This window comes from Recurvomyces mirabilis (assembly GCF_035927965.1).
Source record: "Recurvomyces mirabilis strain CCFEE 5264 chromosome Unknown scaffold_7, whole genome shotgun sequence".
NCBI lineage: Eukaryota > Fungi > Ascomycota > Dothideomycetes > Mycosphaerellales > Teratosphaeriaceae > Recurvomyces > Recurvomyces mirabilis.
The window spans coordinates 793,554-811,255 of NW_027041941.1; the positions used below are offsets into that span (position 1 = coordinate 793,554).

At 53.6% G+C, this 17,702-nt stretch overlaps 6 protein-coding genes across 6 annotated transcripts; 5 read left to right on the forward strand and 1 right to left on the reverse strand.

The window, feature by feature from the left end:
• Positions 1-581: 581 nt before the first annotated feature.
• On the forward strand, positions 582-4,145 carry LTS14_003529 (uncharacterized protein; the record flags this gene model as incomplete). The annotated part of the gene is made up of 1 exon (XM_064836232.1): positions 582-4,145. The coding sequence occupies one exon, from the start codon at positions 582-584 to the stop codon at positions 4,143-4,145; it is 3,564 nt and encodes a 1,187-aa protein (XP_064696441.1).
• Positions 4,146-4,659: 514 nt separating this feature from the next.
• Positions 4,660-7,089, forward strand: SEC18 (transport between ER and Golgi ATPase protein; the record flags this gene model as incomplete). Its single annotated transcript, XM_064836233.1, has 1 exon — positions 4,660-7,089. The coding sequence occupies one exon, from the start codon at positions 4,660-4,662 to the stop codon at positions 7,087-7,089; it is 2,430 nt and encodes an 809-aa protein (XP_064696442.1).
• A 1,443-nt stretch (positions 7,090-8,532) lies between these two features.
• On the forward strand, positions 8,533-9,215 carry LTS14_003531 (uncharacterized protein; the record flags this gene model as incomplete). The annotated part of the gene is made up of 3 exons (XM_064836234.1): positions 8,533-8,870; positions 8,924-9,076; positions 9,128-9,215. The coding sequence occupies 3 exons, from the start codon at positions 8,533-8,535 to the stop codon at positions 9,213-9,215; spliced, it is 579 nt and encodes a 192-aa protein (XP_064696443.1).
• A 1,058-nt stretch (positions 9,216-10,273) lies between these two features.
• LTS14_003532 (uncharacterized protein) lies at positions 10,274-10,939 on the forward strand (the record flags this gene model as incomplete). Its single annotated transcript, XM_064836235.1, has 1 exon — positions 10,274-10,939. The coding sequence occupies one exon, from the start codon at positions 10,274-10,276 to the stop codon at positions 10,937-10,939; it is 666 nt and encodes a 221-aa protein (XP_064696444.1).
• Positions 10,940-11,505: 566 nt separating this feature from the next.
• SYP1 (Suppressor of Profilin deletion) lies at positions 11,506-14,578 on the forward strand (the record flags this gene model as incomplete). The annotated part of the gene is made up of 4 exons (XM_064836236.1): positions 11,506-11,544; positions 11,628-11,720; positions 11,782-11,861; positions 11,914-14,578. 4 exons carry the CDS (start codon positions 11,506-11,508, stop codon positions 14,576-14,578), a joined length of 2,877 nt encoding a protein of 958 aa, XP_064696445.1.
• A 457-nt stretch (positions 14,579-15,035) lies between these two features.
• LTS14_003534 (uncharacterized protein) lies at positions 15,036-17,082 on the reverse strand (the record flags this gene model as incomplete). Its single annotated transcript, XM_064836237.1, has 4 exons — positions 15,036-15,492; positions 15,547-16,194; positions 16,248-16,675; positions 16,750-17,082. The coding sequence occupies 4 exons, from the start codon at positions 17,080-17,082 to the stop codon at positions 15,036-15,038; spliced, it is 1,866 nt and encodes a 621-aa protein (XP_064696446.1).
• Between the last annotated feature and the right edge of the window lie 620 nt (positions 17,083-17,702).

Genomic DNA, 17,702 nt, shown 5'->3' on the forward strand with positions numbered 1-17,702 from the left:
GCGCGCTGAGATGATGGATTCTGCTCATGCATGGCCAGATGAGCCACAGCACCCCGGGAAAATACGAGCACCGAGACAAGACCACGCGAAGGCCCACTTCGATCTGCAGAGAAACGTCTTCTTGGGTTGCCAACCATGGCTGCCCTTGTCCAACATCCTGGAGCAATGCTTCCATAAACAGTATTTTAATGCATTTAGCCAAGCAGGTACGCCGCCTATTGTAGTTGTGCATACAGAGGATCTGAATGCCTGCCGTTGATACGATGTGAGTGTCCGTGCCGCCTCTATAACTGCGCTACCGGGCAATAAAAGGTTCTGCCGGATACGTGAAACGACCCTCGAGATCTTGGCGGGTGGAATACGACACTGTAAAAGTCTCCCCGTTCAAAGCCAATAGGAGGCACGGTGCATCAGTAACAGAGATCTCAACCTCTATTCGGTTTTAGTAGTCTGTCCAACCGCAGGGTCGGTGGTCATCAAGGGTCTCCTATCTTGCATAGTAATATAATATACACTGTCCATGCCTCGCTGACCTTTTACCTCCACTCCACTTATTACGTGTCTCTCCGGCCTTTGATCACATGGCTGCAACACAACTTTCCATTGCGGCGGGTCCGCCAGTCGAAAGGACGGACATATCGCATTTGCAACTTTGGCAGGATTCTGTCAACTCACGACCAAACGCTACAGCCTTGATATCGCGGCACCAGAAGCCCGCCGACTTGCATTGGGTCGGCAGCCAGCACATTGATGGGGATTTTTTACAATGGACTTATACAGATCTGGATCGCGGCGCACGAAGACTTGCCACAGCATTGAACCGACTGACGCACATTGAGAGACGACCGATTGCCACTCTTGTCAACACGCAGGCAGAATGGGCGTTGTTCTTCTGGGCAGCAGCATACCTTCATTCGCCGTTGGTTCCAATCAACCCCAAGGTCGCGACTCGCAGCAAGGAAATCTCACACATGCTTGCCATGACTCAACCAGCGGTCGTACTCTGTGCAGATGCGACGATCGCGAAGCAACTCGAGCAAAGCCTGTCCGCAGAGGCTCAGAAGGCAATTCCTGTAAAGTTGCTTGCAAATCGCAATGACGCCGAGAACCTCGAATCGTGGACTGGTCTTGTCGATGTGATGTCTGGCGACCTAACACCACCAGACACTCCAGATGTTGTCAGCCCTGAAGATACATGCATGACCATCTTCACGTCCGGAACGACTTCGCTGCCAAAGCCTTGTAATATGTCGAGCTTCATGTGCGTCAACGCAGGCACTGCTTACAGGGAGGCGAGGCAGATCACTTCTGGCCATAAGCTGGTTCAGCATCTGCCTAACTTCCATTCTTACGGCATTGCTTGGTCACTGTGTTTCTGGTATGCAGGCGCTACTGTCGTTCTGCCATCAGAAGCATTCGAAGCCCAGGCGTCGTTGGAGTGCTTCGACCTCTTCAAGACCACACATATGAGCTTAGTGCCGACGACAGCACAAGCTGTCTTGGCACATCCATACTTTGGTCAAGCGGATCTCAGCACGCTTGTCAGTGTCGATGTCAGTGGCGCTGGTGTGCTACCCAGCGTGATTGATGCCTGCGTTCATGGCCTCAAGGTCCCTTCATACACAAGCTACGGTATGACCGAGTCCGCTGGAACACTGATCTGGCCAGAAGATCAGACGACCGTCGTGAGGGATGGTGAAGTTCTTTCTGGCAAGTGTGCGAGGGGCACGACCGTCAAGGTCTGCGAGCCTGGAACCAAGAAGCTTGTGCCAAGAGGTCAGGCCGGTGAGCTACACAACGGAGGACATCAAGTACTACACGGCTATGCGGACCCGAATGTCGATTCTTCTGTTTTCTACGTCGACGAGGACGGCGTCCAATGGGTCGTTTCCGGTGATCAGGCTGTGATGGAGAATGATGGCGCCGTGCGAATTTCTGGTCGGTACAAGGACATGATCATTCGAGGTGGCGAGAACATCTCTCCTGCTAGTATCGAAGACTACCTACGTAAGATGGAAGGTATTGCATCTGCCGAAGTGGTGGGTGTGCCAGACGAGATGGCTGGTGAAGTGCCAATCGCCATCATCACCAACAAGCCTGGGTCTGTGATCAACGCCAGCGAGATCAAGAACGCCACATCTCACGATCTTGGACCTGCCTTCGCGCCGAAGATGGTACTTCAGCTCAAGAAGGATCTCGGTCTGGACGCATGGCCTACAACCGCCTCTGGAAAGGTCAGAAAAGTTGAGCTGCGAGCCATGGTCCGCGAGTACCTCAAGAAACAGCAGCACCAAGGCGTAGACAAGTCCGCACCAACCATCGACTCTCTAATCAAGATCTGGCAAGTCATTAGCGGGACCGACTGTTTGACTCCAGAAGCCGACCTCAACAGCTTCGCGGACTCTCTGATGATGATGCAGCTTTCGGGCATGGTCAAGAAGCAACTCGGCCGCGATATTACCGTTGAAGACTTCAAAATCTGTGATACTATTCAAGATCAAGCTACCTTGATAGATTCCAGACCCGAGCGAGCCTCGAAATTGGCAGCAATGAAGCCGACGAGGCAAGGACCGCCAACTCTACAGGATGTGCCTCATGTTCAGGGAGATCAAAGTGCATTCGAAAGTACAAAAGTAGCTGTCACAGAGACCTTGAACAGCGTTGGTTTGCGATGGGAAGATGTCGAGGATGTCATGCCCTTGCCAGACTGGGATGCGATTTTCTGCCACAACTCGAGACCAACTTCCTGGAATCTGCGTTTCAGCTTCTACACAAAGTTTAGCAGTCGACAGCTCGAGGCTGCAGTCATGGAGAGCTTGAAGTATCATCCAACTTTGCGATCTATGGGTGTGGAGGATGATGAGGGTCTGATGCTCCTTGTGTCGGTACGAAACACGGAAGAATGGCTGCGGGTGGCATGCACAACTGGCTGGGAAGTAGAAACGAAGGAGGATTTGAACACACTCCTCCTTGATCATCCCGAGCTAGACTGCGCGACTGTTCCTGGACCACTTGCACGAATCCACTTCGCCAAGATTCGCAGTGACGGCAGCTCTGGGCTTATCTTTGTGGCTTCTCATGCAACGAACGACATGAGCATGACCAAGCTATGGCTCGAGGATATCTCGGCGTTGCTGACTGGTGAGAGCACACCTGTGCCACATGCGCCATTCAAGGACTATGCGAATGCTTTCTACCAGCATCGCCATGGCACAGAGGCTGAGAACGGTATCACTTACTGGACGAACAAGATGGCTGGTGTTGCTTCTGTTCCAGAAAGCAGTCTTTGGCCGACACAACGAGCGCCGGAATTCTTTAAGGGCGTTGATGCTGGCTGGTCTCGTTGGAACGGCGCCAAGTCTCGGCGAGGAGAACGTCGCGTGACAGCTGCTGAGAAGCGAAGGGCGCAGAAGGGCGTGAGGCGGATGGTGAAGGTACAGGATATGGCGAAGCTGAAGTCTGAGCACAATGTCCCGGTTTTCATGCTGGTGAAGGCTGCAATTGCCGTCCTCAACATCGCACAAACTGGTGGGAAGGAAGCAGTCTTCGGAACCATCAATGCCGCACGAACCTGGCCCTTTAGCTCCGACTACTCGGCACTGGAGCGTGAGAACTACAGCGGCAACCCACTCGATGTCTCAGGCTGCACGACCGAATACGTCTTCGATCGCATCCCTGTCAGTCAAGCGAAGAGCGTGGTGGCGTTCATGCAGCAAGTCACCAAAGACGAAGAGCAGAACAGTGCATACGCGCACACCCCATTCTTCCGCATCATCGACCGCCTGCGAGATCCACTATCGGCAGACGACTCGAGGACATGGGCAGAGCGAGAAAGGGACGCTGAAGCCATCTTGCCTCTGATCAGGCGCCAGAGCTTCAACTGGTTGCCTACAGCGCCGAATACGACGCCTAACCCCAATGGCATGACACAACTTGAGATGTTGACACGTATGGACAACGGTCTGACCATCACCGGGTTCTTGGCTGGCGACAAGAAGTCAGTTTGCTTGTCGTTCAGCTGGGATGCTGAGCATATGAGCTATAATGAGGCGCAGAAGGCCATGGATAGCTTTGCTGGATTTGTGGAGGTTATGGGTAAGGCGCAGAATTGGGATGCGAGTGTTGGTGAGCTCTTAAGATTGTAATAACATTCATAGAAAGCATTGGATGGTGTTTGTTGGAGATTTGTTTGGCATACACATTGTGGTTGGTGGCCGGCGGATCAAGCGCTGATACGGTGGCTGTGACTTGGGCGTTGCGATTGTGCTGAGCATGAAATGCGGCATACGTACGAGCATAAACAAATATCATTGTCAGACGTATGTAATGAGGACTTGATATCTTGTGTTGTACACCTCCAGGATTTGCCTTCGATATTGCTCCGCCATGTTCACCCAGTGGCTCTCCCCGCTGACGTACCCAAGGCACGTACTTCAGGGAGTATCATTACGTTGACAGCTCACGGCTTCTATTTGTCAAGGCAACAATTTAATTATTATATCCTTTTACCATCACCTGTAGGGTCTCAAGAACCATTCGCGAAGGCTATTAGATCCCAGGCAGCAGCAGCGACCAAGTGGCCTCTCACGGGGAACACGAGCACATAATAAAGCGCGCCGTTCTTTGTTCCTTCCTTCCTGCTCGACAGTAGCCGCGATCATGTTCAATCGCGACAATCTCTTCGGCGGTCGCGGCCAGTCTTTCCCTCAGCCACCACGTCGAGACGGACCACCTCAACCACAAGCACCATCACGACAGCCGGGATCCCAAATGCCACAAGCACAACGGCAACCAGACGGACGCTTCGCAGATCCATACGCACAGCAAGAGAAGAGCCATACTGGCGGCGCAATGGGCCGCAGTCTACAGTTACGGCCAGCAAAGAGTCCTGACAACACTTTCACGTTCTCAAACATATGTGCCGTCAGTTCTCAGGACATACCGCCTGGGCAAGATGGGGATACGCATCTGCTTGTCAACGGCAAATTCGTGCTATCGGCACGACCGCTTGCACAGTTCCCACGAGGCCAGATCAGTCTGAATGATCCTCAGCGGACGTGGATGGGCGTGGCCCTGACAGACACGGTGGATGTACAAGCGTATGATCCTTTCAGCCAAGGAGCACAGAGCTATCTAGGTGCTATGGACGTAGAGGTTGGCTTTGCTGGCAGAAAAGCAACAGACGCACCATACGATCAGGACGAGCTAGCCAAAGCTTTCACGCGCACCTTCCGGCACCAGATCTTTGCGCCTAGTCAACAGTTGCTTATGGACTATCAGGGTATACCTCTACGAATGACCATAAGGACTGTCGAGCTGGTGGACATTTCCTCTCTTCGAGCACCGACCGGTGGCGCACAGCAATCAACAGATGCACGATCGCGTGGTATACTAACACCGGAGACTGTGATCAATTACTTCAAGGATGCAAAGTCACCTATAAATCTCAAAGGCTCGAACCGCAGGCCAGCTGCAAACTCGGTGGTACGACCGGACTTCAAGTTTGAGGACCTGGGTATTGGTGGTTTGGACAAAGAATTCAGCGATATCTTCCGAAGAGCTTTCGCCTCACGTATCGTGCCGCCTGGTCTAGCAGAGAAGATCGGCATCCAGCATGTCCGAGGTATACTGCTCTACGGCCCTCCAGGTACTGGCAAGACGCTAATTGCACGACAAATCGGAAAGATGCTGAATGCGAGAGAACCAAAGGTTATCAACGGACCCGAAGTGCTGAACAAGTACGTTGGTCAGTCCGAAGAGAACATTCGAAAACTGTTCGCCGATGCCGAGAAGGAGCAGAAGGAGAAGGGCGACGATTCTGAACTGCATATCATCATCTTCGACGAACTTGATGCTGTGTGCAAGCAGCGTGGCTCAGGCGCTGGAGGCGGCACTGGTGTTGGTGACAGTGTGGTCAACCAGCTGCTATCCAAACTCGACGGTGTGGAGCAACTCAACAATATCCTACTCATCGGCATGACGAACCGAAAGGACATGATCGACGAAGCACTATTGCGTGCCGGTCGTCTTGAAGTGCACATGGAGATCAGTCTACCAGACGAGCATGGTCGGCAACAAATCCTCACCATTCACACAGCCAAGATGCGTGAGAACGGCAAGCTGGCGGCTGATGTCGATCTCGCCGAGCTTGCACACCTGACACGCAATTTCTCGGGTGCAGAGCTGATGGGTCTGGTCAAGTCTTCGACTAGCTTTGCATTACAGCGACATATCAAGGGTGGCAGTGTGGCTGCCCTGACAGACGATGTGGGAGACATGCAGATACGAATGGAAGACTTCCTCCGTGCCTTGGAAGAAGTGCACCCCTTGTTCGGTGTAAGCGAAGAAGATCTCGAACGGGCTGTGGAGGGTGGTATCATCCACTTCTCGCCACACATTGATAAGATCTTGGAGAATGGACGCGACTTCGTGAACCAGGTCAAGACGGGCACAACACCGTTGCTCTCGGTCCTGTTACATGGACCGCACGGTTCAGGCAAGACAGCGCTCGCTGCACAAATAGCCATGAATTCTGAGTTCCCGTTCATTCGACTCGTACGGCCAGTCGACATGGTGGGCATGAACGAGATTCAGAAGATCCAGCACCTCAGCAAGATCTTCACAGACGCCTACAAATCACCTCTCAATGTCCTCGTCCTGGACAATATCGAATTGCTGGTCGACTGGGTACCAGTTGGACCTCGATTTAGCTCTGCCGTCCTCGCCGCTCTGAAAGGTCTTATGGACAACAAACCTCCCAAAGGCCGACCACTGCTAGTCATGGCGACGACCTCCGAGCGCACCGTCTTGCAGCAATTACAGCTGTATTTCAAGATGCAGATCCCCATCCCTAATGTCTCGACTCAACAAGAGCTGGCGCACATCATGCAAGAATCCGGTGCTTTCGCCGGTGCTGATATCGAGAGGGCAATCAGTGACATCGAGCAAACCACAGGTGGCAGAAGTATAGGGGTAGGCATTCAGCAGGTTCAATTATGTATCCAGACGGCTATGCAGGTTCAGGATAGGCCTGGAAGATTTGCTGAGGTCATGAGCGAGGCTATTGCTGATAATGCTGCTGGTGCGTGATCTCAGCAAGGCCATGGAAACCAAATAGCATAGAAACATGCGAACCACTTTCCAACCTCACCATCTCCCTTGTCTAGTGGTCAATAGAAGCGATTGGTCACTCTTGAGCCAAGTACTGGTCATGCCGATAGCAGCAGTGCCCAAGTATGGCTAGGGTTCGCATGGTCGTCTGTCCTCTTCTGGGTGATTTTGTTATACCAACTGGTTGAGCTTCTGTGGATGACGAGAAGACACGTCGTTGGGGCGTGCAGTAGACGTTCTTCAATTGAGGTAGTGAGGAAGCGTTGCAGCCCAATATTGACTACGCGAGAGAAGTTGTGGGACATTTGATGTTCAAAGATAAGCGAGGCTAGGATGTACTGAGAAATTCGAAAACTCCCTTGATCTGCTCCTACGAACACTTCTTGTGTGAAGCTTTTGGCAGATTGGCGATTTGCGAGACGACTGTATCACTCCTAGTTTGACGCCGAGCTGTTCTGTGCCCACGAAAACACTGTCCATTCGATATCGTTGCGTTCGCGCTCATTCCGTCCCACCCGTTTTACCTGCTGAGCTATCCTACCTCAGAACCTGACAGACAACGTCACCCTTCCACAACAGAAACGCATGCATGGTGTCCGGATATTTATACGCCCAAACACGCATGTTTGACAGACGCTGGGCGCATGTCAGTCTGCTGCCGTGCAACTCAGACCACGAGTTGTGCTTGTGTGGCGTTCAATATCGAGACCTTACCATATCTCGGGACTTTTCTTCGACTACTTCTCCATCCACACCTCGCAGCTGACAGCTCCTTCATGCCATGATACCAGCTAAGAGACAGACATGGGATCCATGTCTACCTTGCCCACCGAAGCTGGTTCGGCTTGTACCCATCAAGCTAGAGTCATCAGACTCGTTTGCGGCGTGCATACAAGCCCTCGCCTCCTTGCAGTATCGCGGAGGGAGAGCAGCTCATACCGGACCACATTTCCCATTGACCCACCAATGCCGCAAAAACGGCACCACAGCTCCTCAGCTCACTTATGCAGCTAACCTGTTAGCTTTGCCAATACGCCAATGGTGAACCCTATCGCTCGTCTAGACCATGCCATCGCCCGGACGAAACCGGCGATAATCAGTACGTACATGCTTGCCCATGGCCTCCGCTGCGGCAAGAGTCTGTGGGATCGCTGCTTGTGTTGCTACCACGAGCTATCACACGGCAGCATTGTTCAGGCTAAGGGAGCTCGCACTGCTGAGGGTGTGCGTCGACGTCGTCGAGCCGACGGAAAGAATGCTCATGACAGGGATGCCAGCAGCATATATATAGGGAGGTGAATGGTTGAGCAGTTCCTCTGTCTCCCTCTTCCTCTTCCTTATCTATCATTTCACTGCTTCAAACTCCACACACTCTCATCTACCCATTACTTAATTAAGTTGCGACAAGTCAACCTGTCGACCATGTCTGCCTCATACTACCAATACCAGGCTCAGCCTACAAGCTCAATGCCCATTCGAGTTCCGACGAAGGGTGCACATCCGGCTTTAACACCACGACATACCCGCAACTCGTCAGCATACAGCCAGCTATCAGCGTCGCCGCCGGAGCGGCCGGAGAGCGTATCGACGTCTGGGGCTGGGCTCTACTCTGCAGCATCGAGTAGCTACGCAGGCAGCGAGTATGAGACATCGACGACTGGAGCGACGAGCGTCGATCTCCTTGACTATATGAACGATCGACTGTCGCAAGCGTATAATCCGCTGCCGATGGACCAAAATCTGGTGAAGCAGGCGCAAATGTGAGTTCGCCACCAGTGCAATAAGCTGCAAAATGATCACTAACGATCTGCAGGTCTGGCGAGCTCAACGCGAAGAACCGTGAAATCTTAGCTTTGCAGGCACAAGCTCGAGCGCGACTTGCCAAGACCCGAGCGAACTTCGCGGAGGACATGCGAGCAGCGAAGGATGTCCAGCGAGATCTGGAGTGGACGCAGAACAAAGTTCAGTAAGTTGCGATGTACGATGCTGAAGCGACCCGGCCACTGACGTGCCAAAGCGCTCTCAACGCACGAGCAGCGAGGAAATATCCCGACCAATACCGAGCTGCCAACGCTCGATACCCAGCGCCGGTCGACTACGAGTGATCTGTGAGATTTGCGTATGGCACTGGCATAATCATGCTCTTTTCCTTCTCGCCACATCGATATGAACGGCCGGTATACTGTTTTCTTCGGACAAAGCGATAAGCAGACGTTACATTAAGCTCATTGACCTTCGCAACCGAAGCTCCAGTACCTTGCATCACCAGCACTGACTTCTCACACTTACGGCCAAAAGGCTGCAGTAGCTGGTACTATAAACGCAACTACCGACAGCCTTTGGGCAGGGTTCCGTGCCAGCACGTTCGATGGCATGGACGCTAAGTCTGCTTCTGAGCAGACCAATAGTAGTAGTCGAAACTGGAGCGGTAGGTGAGGTCGAACTTGACCAATCATGATATTTAAGTGGATGCTCTGAAGTCGTTTTTGTGGTACATTGATACGGTTTCACTGCCTACTTCTGCACGTGCTGCCAAGCAGTCGGCATGCCCCGTCCTTACCAAGGCGATAAGATTACAGGCTCATAGATCTGCCCCAGCTATGATGGCTAACATGTATTGGCGGACAACATCCGGTGGAATCGTGACTGGTTTCGTGTTCAATACCTAGCCGTCACGTGACCAGTGTGGCAAGAGTGACCTTCTTATGGCGGTCTGCATGTTGGATCTTCGATCATGTGTCATAGATATATGTCCGAGCCGGGCACAGTAAATTTGCGGCGGCCGTGTAAGATTCGCCCACGCCCAATGTGGGTCTGGGTGGTAGGCGGGATAGAGTTTTGCGCTAACCAAAGAAGGTGCCAGAAAGTCGTGGTACAATCTACAAGAAGGCGTAAGTGAATAACAAAGCAGTAGATTCTAGAAATGCTCACCACATTTCTCGATGCTTCCCAAGCATACGCGTATATCCCAGTCGCTACTGATGCACTAGGCAACTATGGCCACCAAACAGTATAAAGCTGACCGTCGAGCACACCTTTCTCCATCATCATCAGAATAAGACTCACCAACTCATCTATGCAATCTGCGCGCATCAGCAATCGACTTCCACAAGTCTACCGAGTACTCAAAGTCAACTCAGCAACACCAACCTGCACACGAAACATGTCTCTCTTCCCACGCATCGTGGCGAACGAGTTCGCACCGATGTTCCGCCTGATGGACGACTACGCCAACCACGTCATGACTTCAACTTCGGGTCGTGAGGGTGGCTTCGCACCACTTGCTCAAGGCTTGTCCAAGTTCCAGCCCAAGTTCGATGTCAAGGAGACGAGCGACAGCTATGAGCTTCATGGCGAGCTACCCGGAGTAGAGCAAGAGAACATCTCAGTCGAATTCACTGACGCTCAAACATTGACTGTCCGAGGCCAGACCGAGACAGTCCGCGAGGAAGGCCAGCGACCGACTGCCACAATCGAGGACAAACCACAGCAAGCCGCCATCACCGAGGCCGAAACTGAGACCAAGAAGTCACATCAACCCAGCGTCGAAGACGAAGATGCTCCAGCTACGGCGACTGACACCGAGGCTTCCTCGACGGTCGGCACCGCCACACCAGCGACCGAAGTCGCTCAACCACAAGATTCGACATCAACACCGCGCAGCCGATACTGGGTCCGTGAAATGAGCCGTGGCAGTTTCTCGCGCGTCTTTCAATTCCCGTCGAGAGTCGACCAAGAGAACGTCAAGGCCAGCCTTAAAAACGGCATCCTCAGCGTTGTTGTTCCGAAAGCTGCCGCGCCGCAGAACAAACGCATCAATGTTGAGTAGATTCCGGATGACGAGGGATCGAGCTCAGAGGAGAAGTCGCCAATCTCGCATGGCGATGGTTGGGGAGCGAGAAGATGAACTTGACGAGCTTTGATGATATCACGGCAGTGTCTGTATATTAGTGTACCATAATAATCAACAACAACGATTACAAAATGATTTCTTGTGCAAGGTACTCTTCTCCGTTATGTTGGTGATTTGTGTATCGGTCTCGAAGCCTAGCGAACACCGCGTTCCACATTCGAGCTTGCGTTGTGCGCTACAGCCATGCTTCAGGGCCATGTGCTACCACATGGCTTCTTGTAGACGTGAAAGCGGTTTTTCGTTAGATTTTCATGGTGGATCTTGAAAGGCAGACGAAAGTGCTTTCAGCCAAATGATCGTCATCTAATCTCATTCGGGAAGAGTTTCCGCGCCAGCCGAGCTGCTGTCGACATCCCCAGTATCGTCTCGTCTGCACAGCATCCCAATCTCACGCTTCCCAAGCATCTTTGCGCAACAGCAGGCCTTTGTCGATATTGTTTCAGGCCTTGTTTTCTGTGCGCGTAGTCGAGGCGACCGCAATAATGAGCAACATGGAACGGCAGGATTACCCAGCCATGCTGGTAAGCATTAGCTATCTCAACCCATGGATTCGGCTGTCGCGTAGAGCTAGTGGCTACTGGAGCTAACATTTGCCTCGACATAGCCACAATTGCAGCCTGGTCAGGCCGTCGATATTCTTAATGATCGAGTACGGCAGGTGGGGCGCTTGAATACTGCAATTGCAGACTGGTTACAGGTAAGCAAAGCACTTGGCAGTGGCACGGAGTCCACATGGCTGAGACGATGGGGTATGACAGGAGAGGAGGAAGTTGGAAGAGCAGTACTCGACGGGACTGAGGCGACTCGCGCGGAAGCAGATTGAGGATGTGGATCTTGGGTAGGTTGAATCATGGCACCTATATCAGGACACGAATGGCTGACGAGTGCAGCATATTCTCTATCCCATGGACCACTCTCACCGAAGCAGCCACGACGACGGCGGATGCGCACTCTTCGCTCGCCGCGAAGATCGAGGTAGATGTGGAGCAGCCATTACGTGAGTTCGTAAGCACGAATCGCGAGATGCAGGCCATGTCGACCATACAAGGCAATCTGGCATCAATGGCAAAGGACATCACGCGAGCAAAGGACAAGGCAGATAAGTTACAGGGTCGAGGAGAGCGCGCGGAGTCTGGAAAGATCGCGAATGCTTCTTCCGAGCTTGACCATGCCGAGTCGCAATGGCAGTCGCAGGCGCCATATGTCTTCGAGAATCTGCAGGCTGTGGACGAGGCTCGAATAAACCGACTTCGCGACGTCTTGACTCAATTTCAGACTCACGAGGTGGACCTGGTACAGAAGAATCAGACGACCGCAGAGCATTGCTTGAACGTTCTGCTCAGCCTGCAGACCGAGGACGAGATCAGGACTTTTGCGCTGAGATCTGTGCAAGGCAAACCAAGGCCAGCTTCTCGTGCGCCACGACCGAGCGTGCCCACTACGCCCTCAGCCTCACGAGCACCTACAGGGAACTCCAACACTCTTGCGCCGACTCTGTCCCAGTCTGATAATATTAGTCAGCGATCTGGCTCTGTACAAGAGGACAAGAAGAAGAGCCGGTTTGGTGGTGCCTTGAAACGTCTTGGGACTACTGTAGGCGGGAGAAAGCGCGAGAGTAGGATGCCGCCTGGTCTTGCACCCATGGCAGAATCGCCCGAGAAGAAGTCGAAGTCACCTTTTAACTCCATCGGCGGCAGGTTCGGCAAGCAAAAGCATCAGAATTTGGACGACATTGAGACTTCTGTCGACACGCCGTCACGAGAGAGACCACGTCCGCCACTACGGATGGGCAGCGAGATGTTCGAGTCTAGCTCGGCTGCTCAGCCAACGAGTCCAAATGCTGCACGCGGACTCGAATCATCTCACGTCAATGGGGGCACAGCTGCTGCATTATCCGCTCTCGAAGGTGCACCTCGGCTTCCGCCAATCATGGCGAACGGTGGACATCAAGGTGATCTGGCAGATCTGGAGCCCCCGAAGCCGACTCAGCCTGAGCCGGTGCCTATGGCGGAAACGCAGCGCGATGCTGAGGGCTACTCGCTTCCACCACAAACTCTTGATCCCATCTCACAGGCTCAAGCAGATGCGGCCGCAGCAGGAGAGGGCAGCTCGCCAGCATTCAATGTCAATATCCGCAATGCACCTATCCAGGATGAAAGTACTGATTCTCATGCTGCTTTGACGAGTATGGCGAGCACTCTCGTAGGTTGTGTGCCTCCTCACCCAAAGGGACATGCTAACAATTCTCAGTCACCTCCGCCTTTCGTTGCCAGTAAGGTAGGCACAGTCCGTGGCCGCCGAAACCGCCCTGTTAGTACCATTGCCGGAGGCGCGCCGATGACCGAGTCGCCTGCGGCGCAACCGTCGCCATCTATCTTGCCACCAACCACATTCGCACCGCCTAGTGCTCCACCACCGAGCGCTGCTCCTGTGCAGGCCGAGCAGGCTCGCGATGCATTCCCATCACCCCCACAAGCACCAGCGGCGCATCAATCTAGCCTCCCGTCTATCCCACAGTCTCCCGGTGCCGCGATTGGTGTCGTAGGCGCAGTGGGTGCAGCAGGAGCAGCGGCCGGTGTAGCTGCGGGTGGTTTCTCACCATTCTCGTCCACCACCAACCAGCCGCTGCCATTCAGACCAGAGTCAGCAGCAGGTGACACTGGCTCAATCCGCTCCGGCAGATCTCTCACAAGCACCAGCAGCCAAGTGATGAAGCACCCTGAGCTGACAGAGACTGGTCTCAACTCCTCCGTCGTCGAAACCGTCAGCGCTCGCTTCGAGAACGGCAAGCTAACAAGCTCATCCCTCATTGGCGAGATCGCATTGGCCTACAACCCAGCCAATTTCAATTCGCCTTTCGGCAGCGAAACCATCCGCCTCGAGAACTTTGCAAGCCTCGAAAAAGTTGCACCAAATCCTGCCTTCATTAGCCCTACAGCCACCGGAAAAGAGGGTGAGTACACCCTGAACCTCTCGAGCCTGGCCAAGACACAAGTGGCATTCAAGTACCAAATCCAGTCCGAGGCCTCCGCAGCACACACTCCACTCCTAGTAACGCCAGCCTTCAAGATCGAGCCCACTCAAGCCTCTATCATCGTGGCGTACAATCTCCACCCCGATTTCCACCTCCACGGCCGAACGAGTCTAACCCTGTCCAACGTCGTCCTGGCCTTAACACTCGACGGCGCGAAAGCATCCGGCTGCCAATCGAAACCCATGGGATCTTTCTCTCGGGAACGAAACCTCATTTACTGGCAATTAGGCGACGTCACGGTCTCGGCGGGGTCCGCTCCACAGAAGCTTCTTGCGCGCTTCACTACAGATTCGGAAGCTGTGGGTGGCTCGGTGGAGGCGAGGTGGGAGATTGGGGGGGAGGAGGTGATGATGCTGGGTAGTGGGCTGGCTGTGAGCGTTTCGGGCCAGCCTTCCGGTGCGGCGGACGGTTCGGATCCTTTTGCTGATGAGGAAGGTGCGGCTGCTGGAGGGTTGACGGCAGTGTGGAGGGGGGTTAGGGGTGTGAAGAAGCTTGCGAGTGGGGCTTATACTGCTAAGTGATGCTAATGGTGTGGGTTTTGTGATGGGCCGGGTCTTGTATAGTCTGTACATACTACGCCCGGCGGTGTGTATGATACCCTTTCGATCGATACGTAGAATGTACAAATCTTCATCGCCCTGGGCCTATCTCCTCTGCCTCACATGTGCTGTCGTATCGAAGTCGACCATGTCAGGCCTAGCAGAGTAGTAGCGCTCAATGGAGAAGATGCTTTCATATCCATCTATCTCTTTACTATCTCTGAATATTGTTGCCTGCCCACTCCTTCGCAGCGGCTACGATATATCAAGAACATTGTCCTTTCTGCCACAGCGTCTTGCTATGCCATGGCCTCGCTTCACGAGTCTCTACTTTCAAGCCCCGTTGTATATCTGGCTTATCACACCCAAACGCCTCGCGCTGTAGCAAACACAGAGTCACGTAAAGACCCTCCACATCCACAAGCCAACATCATGCCCTTTAAGCACGACCATTAGCAGTCCCCGGCCGACTAGCCATACTCGACTTCCTCGCCGTCCCATTTGTCCCGTTCTGATGCGCATGCGCACCCCCAACCGTAGTCGGAGATCCAATAACATGCGCCGCCAACTCCCGAATCTCCTCATTAACCTTCTCGCTCTCGATATAAGGATCATACATCCGATTCCGAATATACTCCTCCAAATCCTCATCGCTCAAATGCCTGAGCGCCAATTCCCGATCCACTCGATCGGCCTGAGCGGCACGGATCACGCCCGCCGTGACGATGACGGAGACGTCGCGGATGCGGCGGATATCGGGGTAGAGCCAGTTATCTTTGATCTCTTGTTTGAGGAGGGAGGTCGAGAGGGCTTCGGCGGAGGCGTAGATCATGTTTTGGGTGACGGAGACGGATTTGCTGAGGATGGCGCCGAGGCCGATGCCGGGGAAGACGTACCTGGGAGTATATTAGCAGGGCGTCGAAGCAGGTGATGTTTTGAGTGGTGCTTACATGTTGTTACCCTGACCCGGGACCAAGTCCTTGCCCGCATGGTTCAACGTTGGGAACGGCGAGCCCGAAGCAAACAGGCATTTGCCCTTGGTATATTTGATGGCCTCCTCGAACGTGCACTCAGACTTGCTGCTTGGGTTGGACAACGGAAAGACGACCGGTCGGTCGTTGAGCTCCGCCATCCTCTCCAGGATCTTAGGGGTGAAAGCACCGCCGATAGTCGACAGACCCATGAGGATGGTAGGCTTGACGTATTCGACGACCTCCTCAAGCGTCTTGTATTGCTTGCCACCATTGTCGTCACGAGCGAAGTAAATCTTGTGGTCGGCGAGCTTGCCCCTGTCTAAAGCTACGAGGCCTTGGCTGTCGACAAGCCAGAAACGCTTCTTGGCTTCTTCTTCGGAAAGGCCTTCTTTCATGAAGAACTCTGTGAGCTGTTTCGCCACGCCTACACCGGCTGAACCGGCGCCGAGGAAGACGGCCCGTTGGTCCTTTGGTGCTACGCCGGACTGTTTAACGGCGTTGATGAAGCCGCCAAGGATGACGGCACCGGTTCCTTGAATGTCGTCGTTGAACATGGTGTATGTCTCCTGGTAGCGTTCCAGCGACGGGAAGGGGTTCTTGAAGTCCTCGTATTGGATGACGATGCTAGATAAACTGTCAGCTTCCATCTCGACCTCGCCAGCGTCGGTTGTACTCACCCAGGCCACCTCTCAGTCAAAGCAGCCATCAGTTCATCCAAGAAATCCTTCTCCTCCTCAGCCGTGACCTTATCCCGCCTCGAACCAAGATACAACGGATCCTCCCTCTTCTCCTTGTTGCTCGTGCCCAAGTCCAAGCACAACGGCAGAGTCTTGAGAGGGTGGATACCAGCACAAGCAGTATACAAGCTCAACTTCCCGACTGGAATGCCCATGCCATCGACACCAAGATCTCCCAGTCCGAGGATACGGGAGCCGTCTGTGACGACGGTGATCTCGACATCGTGGTGCGGCCAGTTCTGGATGACGGTGTGTAGGTGTCCGCGGTCTTCGAAGGAGAGGTACATGCCCTCTGGTTGGGTGTAGAGCTCAGACCAGCGCTGGCAGGCTTCGCCGACGGTAGGGGTGTAGATGAGAGGAGTGAGCTCCTGCAATAAATCCAATCTTGTCAGCCCGAGTGTTCCTTCCTCTTTCGTTTGGTGGAGTTTCATCAGGTGCTTACCTTGACATTCTTCGCCAGAAGCCTGTAGAACAGATGTACATTCGTGCTCCTCAATACACTCAAATACTGATACTTCTCAATCGGTGTCTTCCTGCTGTTCAGAATGGCCAGAGCACGCTGGTTCTGCTTCTCGTAGGTGTCGACTCCGGGAGGGGTCAGACCGTAGGTCTTGAGGTACTTGCGGGCCTCGATCGAATGGGTGGTATCGTAGTCAGAGGCATCGGGCACCACATGGCGCATCGGAGCTTGGTGGTGGGCCATCTTGAGGTTGGCGGGAGGATGCTTGCCAGTGCCGGTCTTGGAAGCGGTGGAGGTGTTGCGAGAGTGCGACATGCTGAAGTAGTTGCTAGCAAGGGGTGCCGACCAGGCTGATAGTGGTGATGGTATGTGGTTGGTGGTGGTGGTGGTGGTGGATGTGAAGGTAGTAGGTCTGGTAGTAGCTATACAGTAACGGTACAAACGAGGAGGAGCTGACTGGAGCATGGAGGAAGAGATCTGCTTGTATACGGGGACAGCAGCACTCTTGACTAAGTAGCTGCAGTGCTAGTAGCGGAAAGATGGATCAGGGAGGGTACAGTCGATCGACCGCCACTCTTATCGGGTGAGTCGGGCGGCAATTGAGTTGGAATGTCTCTCTTGTCTGCTTTTGCAAATAGCAACACCTGCTGCAGCTCAGACCATTCGGAGAACAATTGGATTGCTCACACGCCTGTCAGCTTCGTGGGATGTGAGAACAATAAGGGTGATACGGGGTCAGTGCTCGAAGGAGTACAACAAGATAAGACGGTCTCGGGATGCGAACAAGAGCGACGGTTGGTTGACTTGAACAAGTCAACGCTCAGCCGGTCAGCTCCAGCATTGGGAGGAGGGATTCTGGGGCAATAATGCGGCATGCGATTGAGGAGATCCGCTGCGGAGGCGGAGTCGATGCTTCTTACATTTGACTATCCGCC